Below are 17,143 nucleotides of genomic sequence, written 5' to 3'. Positions count from 1 at the left end.
GGTGTCTCAGAATCGACAAGCACAGGTGAGAAATGTGGGGGAAGGTCCTTCCAGACCTTCCTCCCCTCCTCAGGAGTTTTACTCAGCTCTCAATTTTATCTCCTTCAGCTGGGCACCACTTCTTTCATTCAGTCTGTGGACAACTGGCCACGCTCCTCACCAGCTCCAGTCTGCAGGTGACCCTTCTGGGCCTGGCCTTCCCCTCCATCAGGGCGTTTCCCTCCATCAGGGATTTCTGTCTGTTCCGTTCAGTGTTGAATCCTCAGCACTGACAACACAGTCAGGCACACAGGAGTTAATTAATATTTAGAAAGGAATACATTTAGGTGAGACACTTAATTGTTAACGTTCATTGACTATGTTAGATGAATAGATTACACCCATCGATTACAGATGTTTCTCTAATTTACAAAATTGCCTCTTTCTTTCAAAACCACTGTCTCTATGTCTACCCTCCAGCTCCAGTGGTCAGCGCTCGAAGAATCCTGAGACCCAGACTTTGCTCCAAGTCGGAGAACTGACCCGCTGAGGCTTCATCCTCACCTGGTCGGACCTGAGAAACCCACCCACCACACGCGCGGCTGGTCAGAAGATCAGGTCCAGCCCCGGGGGCGTGACCACAACAGGCCCCGCCCCTCAGGCCCCGCCCCGGCGCAGCGTGGGGCCCGCCCACGGCCCCGCCCCCGCCGGTTCCTGCGGACGCGAGGCCCCGCCCCACTCTGCGCCCCGCCCCAGCGCGGGCCCCAAGGCAGCCCCTCGGTCGGAAGTAGGCCGCGTTTCTCCGGGTCTGCAGGTCGGAGACAGTCCGTCGTCGTGTCTAAGTCAGTCACTCCCGCAGTCTGTCAGCAGGTGGGCCAGGCAGACGACTGACCGGCCCGAGGTCAGTTCTTACGGACGCCGCTTTGGTCTTCTGTGTGTGGACGCGCGCCGGGCGCCACTGAGGTTACGCAGCCCAGGGAGACGCGCGCTTGCGAGGAGGGGCGAGGGGTTCGCTGGGTCGGGTCGCCCCCGACCCCCGCATCCGCGGGCCTAGGGGGCGGGGCCTCTCGGGGCGGGGCCAGTGAGGCGGACCCCGGCGGGAAGAGCGAACTCCGGCGCGCTCCGATGACGTCATGGCGCCCGAGTGCGCCTCGGCGCGTGCGCGCCCCCTGCGGGCCCGCCTCCCCGGGCGCGCGGGGAGCCCCGACGCGCGGCGCAGGGTGTGCGCCTGGGTGTTGCCTCTTGGCTTGCTTCTCCAGCGTGGTCGTGGGATCCACTCTTTGGGGTCTTGCAAGTTAAACAACCGAGGGCTGGCCAGTCAGACTTTCCTTCTCAAGCTGAGTAACCCCCGACCTTAGTCGCCACAGAGCCGACCCCTAGCAAGGACAGACATCCCTGGCAGAGCGCACTCGCCCGGGTGGCGCCCGCGATGTGCTGGGCCCTGGGAGAGCCACCCGGCCTCGTACGGCTTTGGCCCGAGGCCCGGGGAGGTGGGCGGGCAGCTTCCGTGGTGAAGAGAATGACGGAAGTGGGACAGCGCCTCGGTGGCTGTGGGCTCAGGTTGTAACAAGGGTTGGCTGAAAACAGTCAGTGTCATCCTGTGGAGAATGGTTGCGTAGATTGAATATGTCTGAACTGTTGTTATAGCCAAACGCTCTGGGAAGCAAACTCACTCCGAAGGACAGCGTGGGTAGGGGAGTGCAGTTTAGTACACCAGCGGCCCAAGGCGGTCTCCTCTTTAGCCAGGGACCCTGACCGACTTTTGTGAAAACCTTATATATCTTAAGTGTACTGCTCAAGCCCACAACCCCAAATTCCTTAACCTTAGCCTGGAAAGTGTTAAAGGGAGATACAATCAGGTTACAGCCATGATTCATAATCAGAAGGGGCAGCTGGTTACATTGTAGCCTACAGCAATGGGCGCCATAAAGATTACAAAGGTTATTATTACATTTTTTCTGGCGATGGGAAATCTTGATATGGAATCTGCTGTTTATCAGTCTGGGAGTCCAGTTCCGCGGTAGGTATGTCATCCCCATGGCTACCAGGCACATAGTCCAAAGTCCACTGAAAGTGCAAGATGGAGTTTCCTTCCTTCTCAAGATGGAGTCAGCTCGGCCTGTTCGTTTCCTCCTCCACAGTGACACACAGTGTGGCCCTGACGTTAGGTTGCTTACATGTCTATTCACATACTCATTTATATTCATGTATACATACCTATTCTTTGTTGTTCCGTTGCTGAGTCGTGTCTGTCTCTGTGACCCCATGACCCCATGGGCTACAACACACCAGGCTTTCCTGTCCTTCAGTATCTCCCGGAGTTTGCTCAAACTCATGTCAATTGAGTCAGTGATGCCATCCAACCATCTCTTCCTCCGTTGTTCCCTTCTCCTGTCCTCAGTCTTTCCCAGCATAAGGGTCTTTGCAATGAGTTTGCTCTTTGCATCAAGTATTGGAGCTTCAGCTTCAGCATCAGCCTTTCCAATGACTATTCAGGGTTGATATCCTTTATTGTAGGTTGGTTTGATCTCCTTGCAGTCCAGGGGGCTCTCAAGAGTCTTCTCGAACACCACAGTTCAAAAGCATCAGTTCTTCAGCACTCAGCTTTCTTTATGGCCCAACTCTCACATCCATACGTGACTACTGGAAAAACCATAGCTTTGATTATACAGACCTTTGTCATCAAAGTAATGTCTCAGCTTTTTAATATGCTGTCTAGGTTTGTCATAACTTTCCTTCCAAGGAGCAAGAGTCTTTTGATTTCGTGGCTGCAGTCATCGTCCGCAGTAATTTTGGAGCCCACGGAAAGAAAATATATCAGTGTTTCCACTTTTCCCCTCTATTTGCCATGAAGTGATAGGACCGGATGCCATGATCTTAGTTTTTTGAAAGTTGAGTTTTAAGCTAGCGTTTTCAATCTCCTCCTTGACCAGCAGCAAGAGGCTCTTGGTTGCTCTTCACTTTCTGCCATTAGAGCGGTATCTTCTGCATATCTGAGGTTGTTGATATTTCTCCCAGCAATCTTGATTTCAGCTTGTGCTTCTTCAGCTTGGCATTTCACTGATGTACTCTGCATACAAGTTAGATAAACAGGGTGACAATATACAGCCTTGTTGTACTCATGTTTGGTATATCACAGACCCTCCCGTGTGTGCGCAGGAAACTTAGCCAAGATAGAGTCTACCACAGAGCCCTGTGAGTAGCTTAGCATCATTCCCCTTTGACCTCCAAGGAGCCCTTTCTATTTGTGTTAGGGGAGGTCTCTTGGCTTCAAGAATGAGAAATATGTGGTTTAGGCAGGGCCCAGCCTCCTCCCTTAATCGTCCTGTTACTCTTGTCTTGGAGTTTCCTCCACAGGGAATGAATCTCCAATTGCTTTACCCTGGGGCCAGAGTGGGGGCATCTACCTTCTTGCCTCTGTCAGAAGTCTGAAATGGGCCTTAGGGGGTTAAAATCAAGGTATCCACAGGCAGATTCCTTCCAGAAGGTCCGGCGGAGAACCTCGGGCGTGGCCCTTTCCTGCTTCTAGAGGCTGCCTGTGTCCATCTTCAAGGCGCGGCCACTCCGACCTCTGCTTCCAGTGTCACTCTTCCTCTCTGATTTTGGCTTGTCTGCTTCTCTTTTATGGATCTTTATGATTACGTGGGCCTGTCCAAGTAGTCTAGAACAGCGTCCCCATCTCAGGGTTCTTAACTTGGTTGCATCTGCAGAGACCCCTTTGTGGTCTAAGGTAACTGTTGCAGCTTTGGGGATTAGAGCATGATCATCTTTGGGGGCTGTTATTCTGCCTACTGTTCCTTATATCTCATTTTCACTTTTAAAATGATATTGTTTGTACAGAAGTAGTAGGAGCGATGCACAAATGTCAGATCGTTTTCTTCTGGAGGATGAGCGCGTAGGTTTTCCGTTCCCTAGGCTGCCATACTCGACCCTGATAAAAGCAGAACCCCATCCGCTTGCCCTCCCCACCCCCGTGTGTCCCCACCCTGCTGCCTGTGTGTCCCCACCTCACTGGGTCGCCCCAGGTATGCCACGTGCTTCCAACACATGTGAGTAATAACCCTCCCCTGAAATTTTCTAATCACAAGGGTGGGTCAAGTCATGACACTGGTTATGGGTAGGCCAAGAGGGAGTTAAACAGGTGTGTTATGATGCCTTTAACTTTTTCATGCTGATAGACATTTAGATTGTTTCCAGGTTTGGACAGTTGCAAAACGCTGTAGACATTTTGAACGTGTCTCCTTGGCTCATGCATGAATATTCCTCTTGATTGATACACAGAAATGGAGGGGTGTGTAGTGTTTACGTAAGCCAAACTCCAATCTGTTACCTGAAAAACTGGGTTTGCTTCGTGGTGGATCTTGAGCCAAAAGACACAAACAAGCCAAAGATTGGGAGAAGAAAGGATTTATTATTCAGAGCAAGTAAGGAGAACACTGGTGACCTTTCCCAAAGCACTGTCTCCCGCCAGAGTCCAAGGCTTGTGTGATTGACGTCAGGAGGGTCAGGGTAGGTCATCTCCACCCCTTCGGTCCAGTAGGTCTGGTGGCTGAGACTTCAGACTCATCTTCACCACCCAAACAGAACCCAGAGTCTGTACAGCTGGTGTACCACCTTTGCTGTTTGTTGTTACTTCTCTCGCCTGATAGCAGTCGTTGGTTTCAGCATCCCTTTTTTCCCTTAAGACCAGTTGCTAAGACCTGTGTAAGAGCCAGCATCCTGCCCAGGCTTGGATCACCAAATGGCTTTGGCCAAAATGGCTTCTCGCCTGTCAGGAAAGCCATGGCTGTTTCTCTTTCCCGGGACAGCCTGCCATGTCTGCACATGCGCGCGCACACACACACACCCTACCATGTCTTAAACACACATACCCACCTTACCATGTCTGCTTACACACACACACACACACACGCATTTCACATCCATTTCATCAGCCAGGACAAATAACATCTCCTGTCTGGCAGCAAAAAGAAGTGTTTCAGGTATTTGATTTCTGTGCTCTGGGAAACTCCCACGTCTGCCTGCTGGTGGGAGGAGGCAGAGGAAGCCTCCATCGCGCGTTTCCGCGTTTCCGTGGGGTGGTCGCGGCTCCCCGCGCCTGCGCCCGGCCCCCTGCTGCCGCTCCCTCCCCACGAGGTGGCCTGCCCCGGTGCTGGGCGACGAAGTGGAAAGTCAAACAGGGACGGCAGGTTCTACCAGGAGCTCAGCAGAAAGCGGGGCAGGCTTGCTCAGGGGCACAGGCTTGGCGCGCGTCTCAGAAAGACCCTGGGCCAAGCGGGGAGGGCTGGGGTCCCGCCGTGGGGTTTCGGGTGGGCGAGGGCGGCCCGGCGCCGTCAGGCCCCGCCCCCAGGGCCCCGCCCCGGGCCGTGGCCCTAACTCCGGCCTGGCGGAAGACGCGGCTCGGCCCTCGGGTCTGCGGCGGCAGGAGGTGAGATCCGCGGTCCGGGGAGGAGCGGGGCGCCGCGGCATTTCGGGGTCCTCCGGCCACTGACCGCGTGGCGGCGGACTCCCGGGCCCGCGAAAAGGCGGGGGCCGGGGCCGTCGGGAGTCCTCTCCGTAGGGCAGCCCCAGCCCGCCCCTGCGCTCACCCCAGACCCCGGATACGTGCGGGGCCTCCGGCGGGCGTGGAGGGCGGCAGCGGCCCTAGGTGGCCCCGCACGGGCCGCGGCGCGCCCCGCAGAGGTAACCGCGCTGCGCCGAGGGGAGGCCGGGCCGTACCCTAGGCGGAGAGGACGCAGGCGTGTGTCCGGCGCGGTCTTGCGCAGCAGCTTTTAAGTCACCACGCTTTTAAGCGTTAATTCGGGGTCGTTATTGAGATCCTGGGCCGTGACTACGGGCTGGGGAGCAGCCCAGCTGGTAGGAGTCCTGATTCCTAGGGAGGCCGTGGGGGACGTGGGCTTGTTCCTACCCAGATCAGGCAGCCTCACCGGGGGCTTGTGAGGAGGCTGTACACGCAGCGTCTTTGGGGGCTGTTTATACTTTCTCATGGATTTTCAAAGGGATGGGTGTCCATTGGAGGCTACCAAGCCCCGGCGTCAAGGGAGAAGTCGGGTCAGGGCTGGGGCGTCTCAGCTGCTGGTATCTGCTTCCTACCAGGGAGAGGCGAGTGCCCTCCTGTCAGGCTGGGAGCCAGGGAGCTTCAGGGCGAGGACACAAGTGGGGAACAGTGTTGGTCCTTGGGGCCTGGGACCGCTTGCTGGCCCCCTTCCTGGCGGTGAGTCAGGGTTTGGCTGGCCACACCCTGGGCTGGGGGGAAGGGGAGTGGATCTGGTTTTGCTCATGTGCTCTGGGCAGTGAGCTGGGTGGCCTCTCCAGGGATGGCCCCTCCCTGTGATGACATGTGAAGTGGCCGGGTACCCGTGTCCTGGCCTCAGTTTCTTAGCAGACTCCCTGCTAGGACATGAATCTGTCACTCTTGCCTGATTGTTGGCACTAGAGCTTTCCCGGCAGGAAAGGAATGAGAGCCTTTGCCTGGGCTGGCTTTCTGCCCACTGTGGGCTCCATCAGCCTGCGGATGGGAGGGGGCGTCCCCCGTTCAGCCAGGCCAGGGCCGTGCCAGGCACGGACACACACACACACACACACACACACACGAGTGAGACATTGTTCTCAGGAATCTGGGGTCCCAGAGAGCCAGGAATCTCACATGGGCCTGAGACCCTGTTTCCTGAGACCTGGGAAGGCATGGCCTCCAGGCACGGGTCTTCACTGAGCGGTTGCTCTTTGTATGGAACCCAATCTCTGCCTCCAACCCAGGCAGCCCCCAGCTCCTGGCTGCCCCCAGCTCCTGGCTGCCCGTGGGCTCCTGTCCTGCGGGCCCCGCAGCAGCCTGGGGCTCTGGTTCTTTCTTTGTTCAGGCTCTGTGCGTGGCCCTGCTGAGGTCTCAGGGCCTGTGCCCTCCTATCCCAGACCTGCTGGCCAGAGGCCTCCCTCCTCTCAGCCTGCTTGGTGAGCTGGCTTCTCGGGGGCTGGTCCCCGGGCTGAGTCAGGGTGGGACAGAGGACATGCCCTGCACTGAGCGCCAGCTCCCAGAGGGGACCGTGGAAGCAGGCGCCCCGGGAGGCTTCTCAGGCGTGCACAGTTGAGTGCAGGTCGCTGGGCCTGGCGTCCTCGCCCCACCTGCCGCATCCTATCCAGGGCCCTTGAGGCCAGTGCCCCTGAAGAGCTGCCCGTGACCACAGGCAGCTCCTTTGGGGCGGGGAGGGCCCAGGTGCGTCCTGGGGGTCGGCTCTGGCCCCTCTGCCCCCAACTGAGTCTCCAGGCTTCCTGGCCCACAGGCCCCCTCCTCCCCACCGGCCCTTGCTCAGGCCGGGCACAGGCAGAGCTTTGGGTGGCAGGCACGGGTTTCCACTTCCTCCTGGGTGGGCGGTGCCCAGGAAGCTGAGAGTGGGGGCTGGGGGATGAGAGCCTCCTTTGCCCCCATTGCCACGCCCCTGAGCTCTGTGGCCTGTGGTCTTTGCCAGGGGAGCACCCTCCCGCTCCTGACCCTGGAGGTGAGGTGGATAGAGGTTCTGAAGCAGGGACGCGCAGCAGGAGAGGGGTCTGGGGTCCTGTGGGGGACTCCCCATCAGTGGCTTTGGCCCGTCAGACCTTGAGAGCTTGGCTGAAATGTTTTCCTTCTTCCTCTGCCTCTGCCAGGAAACCCTTCACTTCGCACCATGAAGCTGGACATCCAGTGTGAGCAGCTGAGTGACGCCCGCTGGACGGAGCTGCTGCCTCTGATCCAGCAGTATGAGGTGGTCAGGTAGGACTGCTGTGCCTGCCGACCTGGGGGGCCACCCCGCCGGGGGCGAGGTATGCTCCCAGGTCACGTCACTTACAGAAAGTCAGGGTGTCAGTTGCTCAGTCGTGTCCAACTCTTTGCGACCACATGGACTGTAGCCTACCCCACTCCTCTGTCCGTAGGCTTTTCCAGGCAAGAATACTAGAGTGTGTTGGCATTCCCTTCTCCAGGGGATCTTCCTGACCCAGGGATCAAAGTTGGGTCTCCCGTATTGCAGGCAGACTCTTTACTGTCTGAGCCACCAGGGAAGCCCTTACACTTGTAGACGCATGATATAAACCTTGCATGGTTTTCTGTGGCATGAAGTATTACTCTTGTTGCGCTTTTCCAACCATTTGAAGGTAAACCCATTCTGGCTAGGCCTGCAGGGCAGAGCGTCCCCTGCCCCTGGGCATGAAGCTGATGCAGCCTGCTCATGGGGGCAGTCTGCCTCCTGCCCTGGCCAGGCTGTGGCCAGGAATCTGAGCCCAGACTAGCGTTCTAACCCAGAAGTCCCTCAGGGCTCACAAGCAGGAGACAAGAGCCTGTCTGCTTCACTGTTTCCTTCTAGATTTATTTGAAGTCGCCTTAGGTTTACGGAAGAGTCACAGAGACGGGGCAGGGGCCCCCGCCGCGTCCCCGGGGTGGTCACGGTGGGGAGCCCGACGGCTGGACTCACATCGCCGGCCTTCTCAGGTGTGCGCTGCAGGCCCCTGCGGCCCCGCCCAGCTGTGATGGTCTCTCTGGCGAAAGGCCCTCTGACATTTTCCCATGCTTGAGTCACACATCTTTGGGAAGACAACAGAATGACATTGTGTCCTGCCTGGCATACTGTACTGTGGGGATACTGTCCCAGTGATGCCACATGGTCACCCCTGGTGGTCACCGTGGCTACTGATGAGGGGGTGCGTGCCAGTTCTCAGGGTGAGACACCTTCAGTTCAGTTCAGTTCAGTCGCTCAGTCGTGTCTGACTCTTGGCGACCCCATGAATCGCAGCACGCCAGGCCTCCCTATCTATCACCAACTCCCGGAGTTTACCCAAACCCATGTCCATCGAGTCAGTGATGCCATCCAACCATCTCATTCTCTGTCGTCCCCTTCTCCTCCTGCCGTGAATCTTTCCCAGAATCAGGGTCTTTTCCAATGAGTCAACTCTTCACATGAGGTCGCCAAAGGATTGGAGTTTCGGCTTCAACATCAGTCCTTCCAATGAACACCCAGGACTGATCTCCTTTAGGATGGACTGGTTGGATCTCTTTGCAGTCCAAGGGACTCTCAAGAGTCTTCTCCAACACCACAGTTCAAAAGCATCAATTCTTCGGCGCTCAGCTTTCTTCACCGTCCAACTCTCACATCCATACGTGACTACTGGAAAAACCATAGCTTTGACTAGACGGACCTTTGTTGGCAAAATAATGTCTCTGCTTTTAAATATGCTATCTAGGTTGGTCATAATCTTCCTTCCAAGGAGTAAGCGTCTTTTAATTTTATGGCTGCAATCACCATCAGCAGTTGCAACCATGTAATCACCTTCAGACTCTGCTAATATTTTGCTTCTGCTCAGAGCTTTGCCCACCCATCTTTGCATCTGTTGGTGGCTCTTGCCAAGCAGCATTACTGGGACTTTGTCCAACTGGGGTTTTAATTTCTGCATTCCTTCCACATTTATTGATGGTCTTTTCCGGGTGGGAGCTGGCATTCCTCCCACCTGTGTCGACTCAATTGTTTATTTAATTGGGTGGACATGGTGCTGGGTCATGCTCTGGTTCATTCCACGCTGGCCTCCCCGAGACCTGCAGTGGGGCTGTGCCCTCGAGCTGCTCCGTCTGGGTCTGGTTTCTCTCCTGGAGGTGGACGGGCACCGTATCCACTGCCTGTGCCCTGTGGAAGAAGTGGAGGTACACGTCCCTACACGTGCTGTTACCTTAACAGTTTCACGAGATTATCCACATGCTTTTTCTTTCTTTTTAAGATGTGTTATGACCTACATTGTTCAGTTCTTGGCCCAAGTGAAAGGTTGTTGCTGAGCCGTGAAAGACGCTGGGATTCTTGGCCTCTGCAGGAGAGGAATTCAATCCAGGGCCAGTGACGAGGCTTGATCGCTCAGAGCTTTTGTGTGATAAAGTTTTATTAAAGCATAAAGGAGATAGAGACAGCTTCTGACACAGACATCAGAAGGGGGAAGAAAGAGTGCCCCCCTGCTAGTCTGTAGCTGGATGTTATATAGCTACTAGCAGGCAGCTAATTAGAGAAAGGGCTTTCCTTGTGGCTCAGCTGGTAAAGAATCCACCTGCAATGCGGAGACCTGGGTTCGATCCCTGGGTTGGGAAGATCCCCTGGAGAAGGGATCTGGCCTGGAGAATTCCACGGACTGTAAAGTCCATGGGGTCGCAAAGAGTCAGACATGACTGAGCGATTGTGCCCTCCAAGAGTCTATTTTCCAGTCCTGTGTAAGTTCTGGCAGCTCTATGGTGGGGTTAATGGCGACCTCCTCCAAGAAGCCTTATGCCATACCCAAGTCTGCTGCACCCACAGCCCCTGTCCCTTTGGCAGTCCACTGCTGACCCGTACCTCCAGTGAAGTAAAATGGACTGGAATGGGTGACCATTATATCTACTACTGTGGGCAAGAATCGCTTAGAAGAAATGGAGTAGCCATAGTCAACAAGAGTCCAAAATGCAGTACTTGGATGCAATCTCAAAAATGACAGAATGATCCCTGTTTGTTTCCAAGGCAAACCATTCAGTATCACGGTAATCCAAGTCTATGCCCTGACCAGTAATGCTGAAGAAGCCAAAGTTGAACGTTTCTGTGAAGACCTACAAGACCTTTTAGAACTAACACCCAAAAAAGATGTCCTTTTTACTATAGGGGACTGGAATGCAAAAGTAGGAAGTCAAGAAACACTTGGAGTAACAGGCAAATTTGGCCTTGGAGTACAAAATGAAGCAGGGCAAAGGCTAATAGAGTTTTGCCAAGAGAACACATTGGTCATAGCAAACACCTTCTTCCAACAACACAAGACTCGACACATGGACATCACCAGATGGTCAACACCGAAATCAGATTGATTATATTCTTTGCAGCCAAAGATGGAGAAGCTCTATACAGTCAGCAAAAATAAGACCGGGAGCAGACTGTGGCTCAGATCATGAACTCCTTATTGCCAAATTCAGACTTAAATTCAAGAAAGCCACTAGACCATACAGGTGTGACCTAAATCAAATCCCTTACGATTATACAGTGGAAGTGACAATAGATTTAAGGGACTAGCTCTGATAGACAGAGTGCCTGATGAGCTATGGATGGAGGCTCGTGACATTGTACAGGAGACAGGGATCAAGACCATCCCCATGGAAAAGAAAAGCAAAAAAGCAAAATGTCTGCCTGAGGAGGCCTTACAGATAGCTGTGAAAAGAAGAGAAGCGAAAGGGAAAGATATACCCATTTGAATGCAGAGTTCCAAAGAATAGCAAGGAGAGATAAGAAAGCCTTCCTTAGTGATCAGTGCAAAGAAATAGAGGAAAACAATAGAATGGGAAAGACTAAAGATCTCTTCAAGAAAATGAGAGATACCAAGGGAACATTTCATGCAGAGATGGGCACAATAAGTGATAGAAATGGTATGGACCTAACAGAAGCAGAAGATATTAAGAAGTGGCCAGAATACACAGAAGAACTGTACAAAAAAGATCTTCACGACCCAGATAATCACAATGGTGTGATCACTCACCTAGAGCCAGACATCCTGGAATGTGAAGTCAAGTGGGCCTTAGGAAGCATCACTATGAACAAAGCTAGTGGAGGTGATGGAATTCCAGTTGAGCTATTTCCAATCCTAAAAGTTGATGCTGTGAAAGTGCTGCACTCAATATGCCAACAAATTTGGAAAACTCAGCAGTGGCCACAGGACTGGAAAATGTCAGTTTTCATTCCAATCCCAAAGAAAAGCAATGCCAAAAAATGCTCAAACTACCGCACAATTGCACTCATCTCACACGCTAGTAAAGTAATGCTCAAAATTCCCCAAGCCAGGCTTCAGCAATACATGAACCATGAACTTCCAGATGTTCAAGCTGGTTTTAGACAAGGCAGAGGAGCAAGAGATCAAATTGCTAACTTCTGCTGGATCATCAAAAAAGAAAGAGTTCTAGAAAAACATCTATTTCTGCTTTATTGACTATGCTAACGCCTTTGACTGTGTGGATCACAATAAACGGTGGAAAATTCTGAAAGAGATGGGAATACCAGACCACCTGACCTGCCTCTTGAGAAATCTGTATGCAGATCAGGAAGGAACAGTTAGAGCTGGACATGGAACAATAGACTGGTTCTAAATAGGAAAAGGAGTACGGCAAGGCTGTATATTGTCACCCTGCTTATTTAACTTATATGCAGAGTACATCATGAGAAACGCTGGGCTGGATGAAGCACAAGCTGGAATCAGGATTGCTAGGAGAAATATCAATAACCTCAGATATGCGGATGATGCCACTCTTATGGCAGAAAGTGAAGAAGAACTAAAGAGCCTCTTGATGAAAATGAAAGAGTGATAAAGTTGGCTTAAAGCTCAACATTCAGGAAACTAAGATTATGGCATCTGGTCCCGTCACTTGATGGAAAATAGATAAAACAGTGGCAGACTTTATTTTTCTGGGCTCCAAAATCACTGCAGATTGGTGACTGCAGCCGTGAAATTAAAAGACGCTTACTCCTTGGAAGGAAAGTTATGACCAACCTAGACAGCATATTAAAAAGCAGAGACATTACTTTATCAATAAAGGTCTGTCTCGTCAAGGCTGTGGTTTTTCCAGTAGTCATGCATGATGTGAGAGTTGGACTATAAAGAAAGTTGAGTGCAGAAGAATTGATGCTTTTGAACTGAGGTGTTGGAGAAGACTCTTGAGAGTCCCTTGGACTGCAAGGAGATCCAACCAGTCCATCCTAAAGGAAATCCTTCCTGAATATTCATTGAAAGGACTGATGTTGAAGCTGAAACTCCAATATTTTGGCCACCTGATGCGAAGAACTGACTCATTGGAAAAGACCCTGATGCTGGGAAGGATTGAGGGCGGGAGGAGAAGGCGACCACAGAGGATGAGATGGTTGATGGCATCACTGATTCAATGGACATGAGTTTGAGTAAACTCTGGGAGTTGGTGATGGACAGGGAGGCCTGGCGTGCTGCAGTCCATGGGGTCACAAAGAGTCAGACGCGACTGAGCAACTGAACTGAACTGAATTAGAGAAAGGAGATGTCCCAGAACTCAGAGAGTGGCACCAGGCCCCTCACCCACAACATGCATTTTAAGGTAACATTGGCACCTGGTGAGTCATCCCAAGCCATAAACCGATTGACATAAATCTTGAGGCAAGGCAGGTCTCCAAGTAAAGACATCGTGTCATTAACATAGCTTAAGAGAACATTTGCATGAGTAAAACATACTGGTTTGTCTGAGTCTTAGGCAGAACAGACTTAAGACAGAGTCTAGGCTGAATGCACAGGTCTGTTAACATAGCTTAAGAAAAACATTTGCATGAGAACAATGCATTGGTTAGCTCAAGGTTGAGAAAGGTTCTGGTGGAACCAGGTGTTGTCATGGCAACACAGTTTTAAAAGAAACCTTTTTTTAAAATTTGTGTAGAGAAGGAGAAAAAATCTAATACTGGTAGTTTGTTTCCTGCTGCCGCTTTAGAGAGAGAAAACGTGTCTTATGCTGCAGCCTGTTTCCTGCATTTGGAGCCCTGTGGCCTTCTGCCTGTTGCCCTCTGACGGGACAAGCACAGTCCGCTGTGTGCAGTGACTGCATGTCCACCCACAGGCTCTACGACTGCGGCCTCACGGAGGTGCGCTGCAAGGACATTGGTTCCGCGCTCCAGGCCAACCCGTCCCTGACGGAGCTCAGCCTCCGCACCAACGAGCTGGGCGACGGCGGCGTGCTCCTGGTCCTCCAGGGCCTGCAGAGCCCCACCTGCAAGATCCAGAAGCTCAGGTCAGGCGCTCGGGCTCCGAGTCTCCCACAGCCAAGGGTGGCTTGTCTGCGTGGGGGGCTGGCTGGCTCTCAGGCCCCCTGACGGCCCGTGTCTCCAGCCTCCAGAACTGCTGCCTGACGGAGGCTGGCTGCGGGGCCCTCCCGGGCGCGCTGCGCTCCCTGCCCACCCTGCGGGAGCTGCACCTCAGCGACAACCCGCTGGGGGATGCTGGCCTGCGGCTGCTCTGTGAGGGGCTCCTGGACCCCCAGTGCCGCCTGGAGAAGCTGCAGTGAGTGCACCCACCCTGGGCACCCCCAGCCCTGTTCTCAGCCATTCCCTGGGTTTTGCGGAGTGTCTGCCCCGGGCAGGCCCCCTCCCAGCTCATCGCCTGCAGGGAGCTTTGAAGGGGCGGCTCCCGGGGCCTGACGCTCGGGCTGTGGCCCTGGGGAGCGCAGGTGGGGTCAGTGTCGGCCGGAGGAGGCGGAGCCTGAAGGGCCCAGTTGGGCCCGGTGTCCTCCTTGAGGACAGGGAGGAGATGCCAGGGAGATGGCCCCCGGCCCCTGTGCTGTCCCGCCTGCGAGCCCCCCAGTCTGGGCAGTCGTCATCACTGGGGCGGGGGGAACGAGACCCGGACGGACGGGTGCCCTCTGGGCCAGGCTCAGGGGTGACCACCGCCCGCCCCCAGGCTGGAGTACTGCAACCTGACGGCTGCCAGCTGCGAGCCCCTGGCCGCGGTGCTCAGGGCCACGCGGGACCTGAAGGAGCTCGTGGTGAGCAACAACGCCATCGGCGAGGCCGGCATCCGGGTGCTGTGCCAGGGCCTGGCGGGGTCCGCTTGCCAGCTGGAGACTCTCAAGTAAGCGCCAGGCGGGCTGGGGCAGGGTGGGGCGGGGGGCCGGGGATTGGGGGCGGGGCAGGGGAGGGAGGCACCCCAGCTCCCGGCGCCTCTCGTTCCCCCAGGTTGGAGAATTGCGGCCTCTCGGCAGCCAACTGCAAGGACCTGTGTGGGATCGTGGCCTCCCAGGCCTCGCTGAAGGACCTGGACCTGGGCAGCAACCGGCTGGGTGACGCGGGCCTCGCGGAGCTGTGCCCGGGGCTGCTGAGCCCTGGCTGCCGGCTCGGGACCCTGTGGTGAGTCTGCCCCCCCCGGGCAGGGCGGGCAGATGAGCGCCCCTGAGCGTGTCATGATCTCTGTGTTGACGGGGACCCTGCCCCGCAGGCTCTGGGAGTGTGACCTCACCGCCAGCGGCTGCAGAGACCTCTGCCGCGTCCTCCAGGCCAAGGAGACCCTGAAGGAGCTGAGTCTGACGGGCAACAGCCTGGGGGACGAGGGCGCCCAGCTGCTGTGCGCGAGTCTGCTGCAGCCCGGCTGCCAGCTGGAGACCCTGTGGTGAGGGGGCCGCGGGCCGCGTGGGGGCCGTGGGGCCAGACGTGGTGGGTACGGGGGACAGCAGGGCTGGGGCCTTGGGGAACCGGGCAGGAGGGCGCTGTGGCCGCCTGAGGACGGGGGGAGCGCTCGGGGCTGGCGCTCAGGTCACTGGGGGCCCCCAGGGCCCCTAGAAGTGCGGGCCGAGGTGACTGCGGTCCCTGCCGCCCTCAGGGTGAAGTCCTGCGGGTTCACGGCCGCCTGCTGCCAGCACTTCGGCTCCGTGCTGACCCAGAACAAGCGTCTCTTGGAGCTGCAGCTGAGCAGCAACCCGCTGGGCGACGCGGGCGTCCACGTGCTGTGCCAGGCCCTGGGCCAGCCGGGCACTGTGCTGCGGGTGCTCTGGTGAGCTGCTGGGGGCGGGGGGTATGTCCACCGGGCCTGACGGTGGGGACGGCCAGGACTTAGACCCCCTTGCGCCCCCTCCGCCTGACCGCAGCTCCGTCCTCTGCCCAGGGTGGGCGACTGTGAGCTGACGAACGGCAGCTGTGGCGGCCTGGCCTCACTCCTGCTGGCTTCCCGCAGCCTGCGGGAGCTGGACCTGAGCAACAACGGCCTGGGCGACCCTGGCGTCCTGCAGCTGCTGGATAGCCTGGAGCAGCCCTCCTGCAGCCTGGAGCAGCTGGTGTGAGTGGGCGTGAGGGGGGTAGGTGGGCAGGGGCAGGCAGGTGAGGTGCGAAGGTGGGCAGGGGGTGGGGGGCTCAGCTCCTCCCCCCGCCCCCCCACAGCCTGTATGACATCATCTGGTGTGAGTAGCCCTGGGGCGGGGGGCCGGGGGTGGCGGGGTGTAGGTGGGTGGGGGGGCTTAGTGCCTCTCACCCCTTCCTCCCCGCGCAGCCTGTATGACATCTACTTGACCGGGGCGATGGATGAGCGCCTGCAGGCATTGGAGGAGAGCAAGCCCGGCCTGCGGATCATCTCCTGAGCCCCATCGCCCGCAGGAGTCCTGGCTTAACTGAGAAAAGGTCAGATCAGCTCATTGCTGGTGGAGAGTTTTAGGCACTTTATTAAAATCCCTTTTTGGCTGCAGGTGTCTCTGTCCATACTTGTGGTCCCCACGAGGTGCTGGCGTAGAGGGAGTGACGTTTTCACGAGTGCTTGTAGTGGCTTGAAGCTGGTCAGGGGTCCAGGGTCCGGCCTGAGCTCCCAGGCGCTGGCAGGACCCCCGCAACCCACCCAGGCCTTCCTCCAGTTTGTGAGAAGAGCGTCCCACCCACGCCGAGGGGCACCGGAAGGGGGCCCTGCCTTGCCTCAGCCGGCAGCGCCCCGGCTGCCCGTGTGGGAGCTGCTCCCGGGGCCTGGCTCCCACCCGTGGGCAGCTCCTGAGTGCTTTCCGGGTAGCGGCTGGAGCCCTGTGGACAGAAGGGCAGGCTCCACCCCATCAAGCTGGCCTCAGTCGTGCTGTGGGTGAACCCCTAGGGGTGACCTGCCCTGAGCAGCACAAACAAGGTGTAGACGCTGGGCAGCTTTCAGAGGGTCTGAAGCCTGTGCAGTTAAGTTCCGCCTTCACTACAAAGCCCTTCAAGGTACCCTACCCGGGACCCTGGCTTCTTACCCCCACCCAGAAGGAACAGGCTCCGTAGAGAAACGGGTGGTCCCAGTCTAGGCGAGAGATGCTCAAGGGGGCCAGAAATCAAGGGGGGACTTCTGGGGATGGCAGAGGCAGGGAGGTGGGCTGGGACCAGAGTAACCACGAACCCCGGGGAAGCCAGGCGGACAGGACGCTTCATGTCCCTGTAACGGTGGGAAGGCCTCAGCCCTGAGCCCAGATTAAAGCTGACACCAAGACCCTGTGTCTCCTCCCTAAGTGAGGAAGCCCACCGAAGCCAGAGGCTGAGAAACAGCTGTGGCTCAATGCAGGAGCACAGGGCTGGGCACAGGTGTGAGGTCAGTCCTTCACTCGAGGTTTGAAATTCTCCCAAAAAGTAGTTACAGGCAGAAAAAAAAAACCCAAGGGGATGAGAGCTTGGAAGCACCAGGGGCAGCCTTGCTTCTCGTCGTC

At 56.0% G+C, this 17,143-nt stretch overlaps 1 protein-coding gene across 7 annotated transcripts; it reads left to right on the top strand.

The window, feature by feature from the left end:
- Positions 1-733: 733 nt before the first annotated feature.
- On the top strand, positions 734-16,170 carry RNH1 (ribonuclease/angiogenin inhibitor 1). 7 transcript variants are annotated; one of them, XM_081536089.1, is made up of 11 exons: positions 1,105-1,199; positions 6,837-6,927; positions 7,618-7,723; positions 13,565-13,735; positions 13,834-14,004; positions 14,401-14,571; positions 14,676-14,846; positions 14,935-15,105; positions 15,316-15,486; positions 15,598-15,768; positions 15,979-16,170. In XM_081536089.1, exons 1-11 carry the CDS (start codon positions 1,113-1,115, stop codon positions 16,064-16,066), a joined length of 1,569 nt encoding a protein of 522 aa, XP_081392215.1. In that variant the 5' UTR covers positions 1,105-1,112; the 3' UTR covers positions 16,067-16,170. The 7 variants fall into 7 exon arrangements, with proteins under 7 accessions (XP_081392218.1, XP_081392216.1, XP_081392215.1 ...); XM_081536093.1 differs by lacking the exon at positions 1,105-1,199 and adding an exon at positions 5,380-5,407; XM_081536088.1 differs by lacking the exon at positions 1,105-1,199 and adding an exon at positions 5,508-6,193.
- Positions 16,171-17,143: the final 973 nt, after the last annotated feature.

Source organism: Giraffa tippelskirchi, chromosome 10 (assembly GCF_054371585.1).
Source record: "Giraffa tippelskirchi isolate mGirTip1 chromosome 10, T2T-mGirTip1v1.2.pri, whole genome shotgun sequence".
NCBI classification, from domain to species: Eukaryota; Metazoa; Chordata; class Mammalia; order Artiodactyla; family Giraffidae; genus Giraffa; species Giraffa tippelskirchi.
Note: the sequence above shows the minus strand (reverse complement) of the source record. Positions and strands in the feature narration are given on the sequence as shown.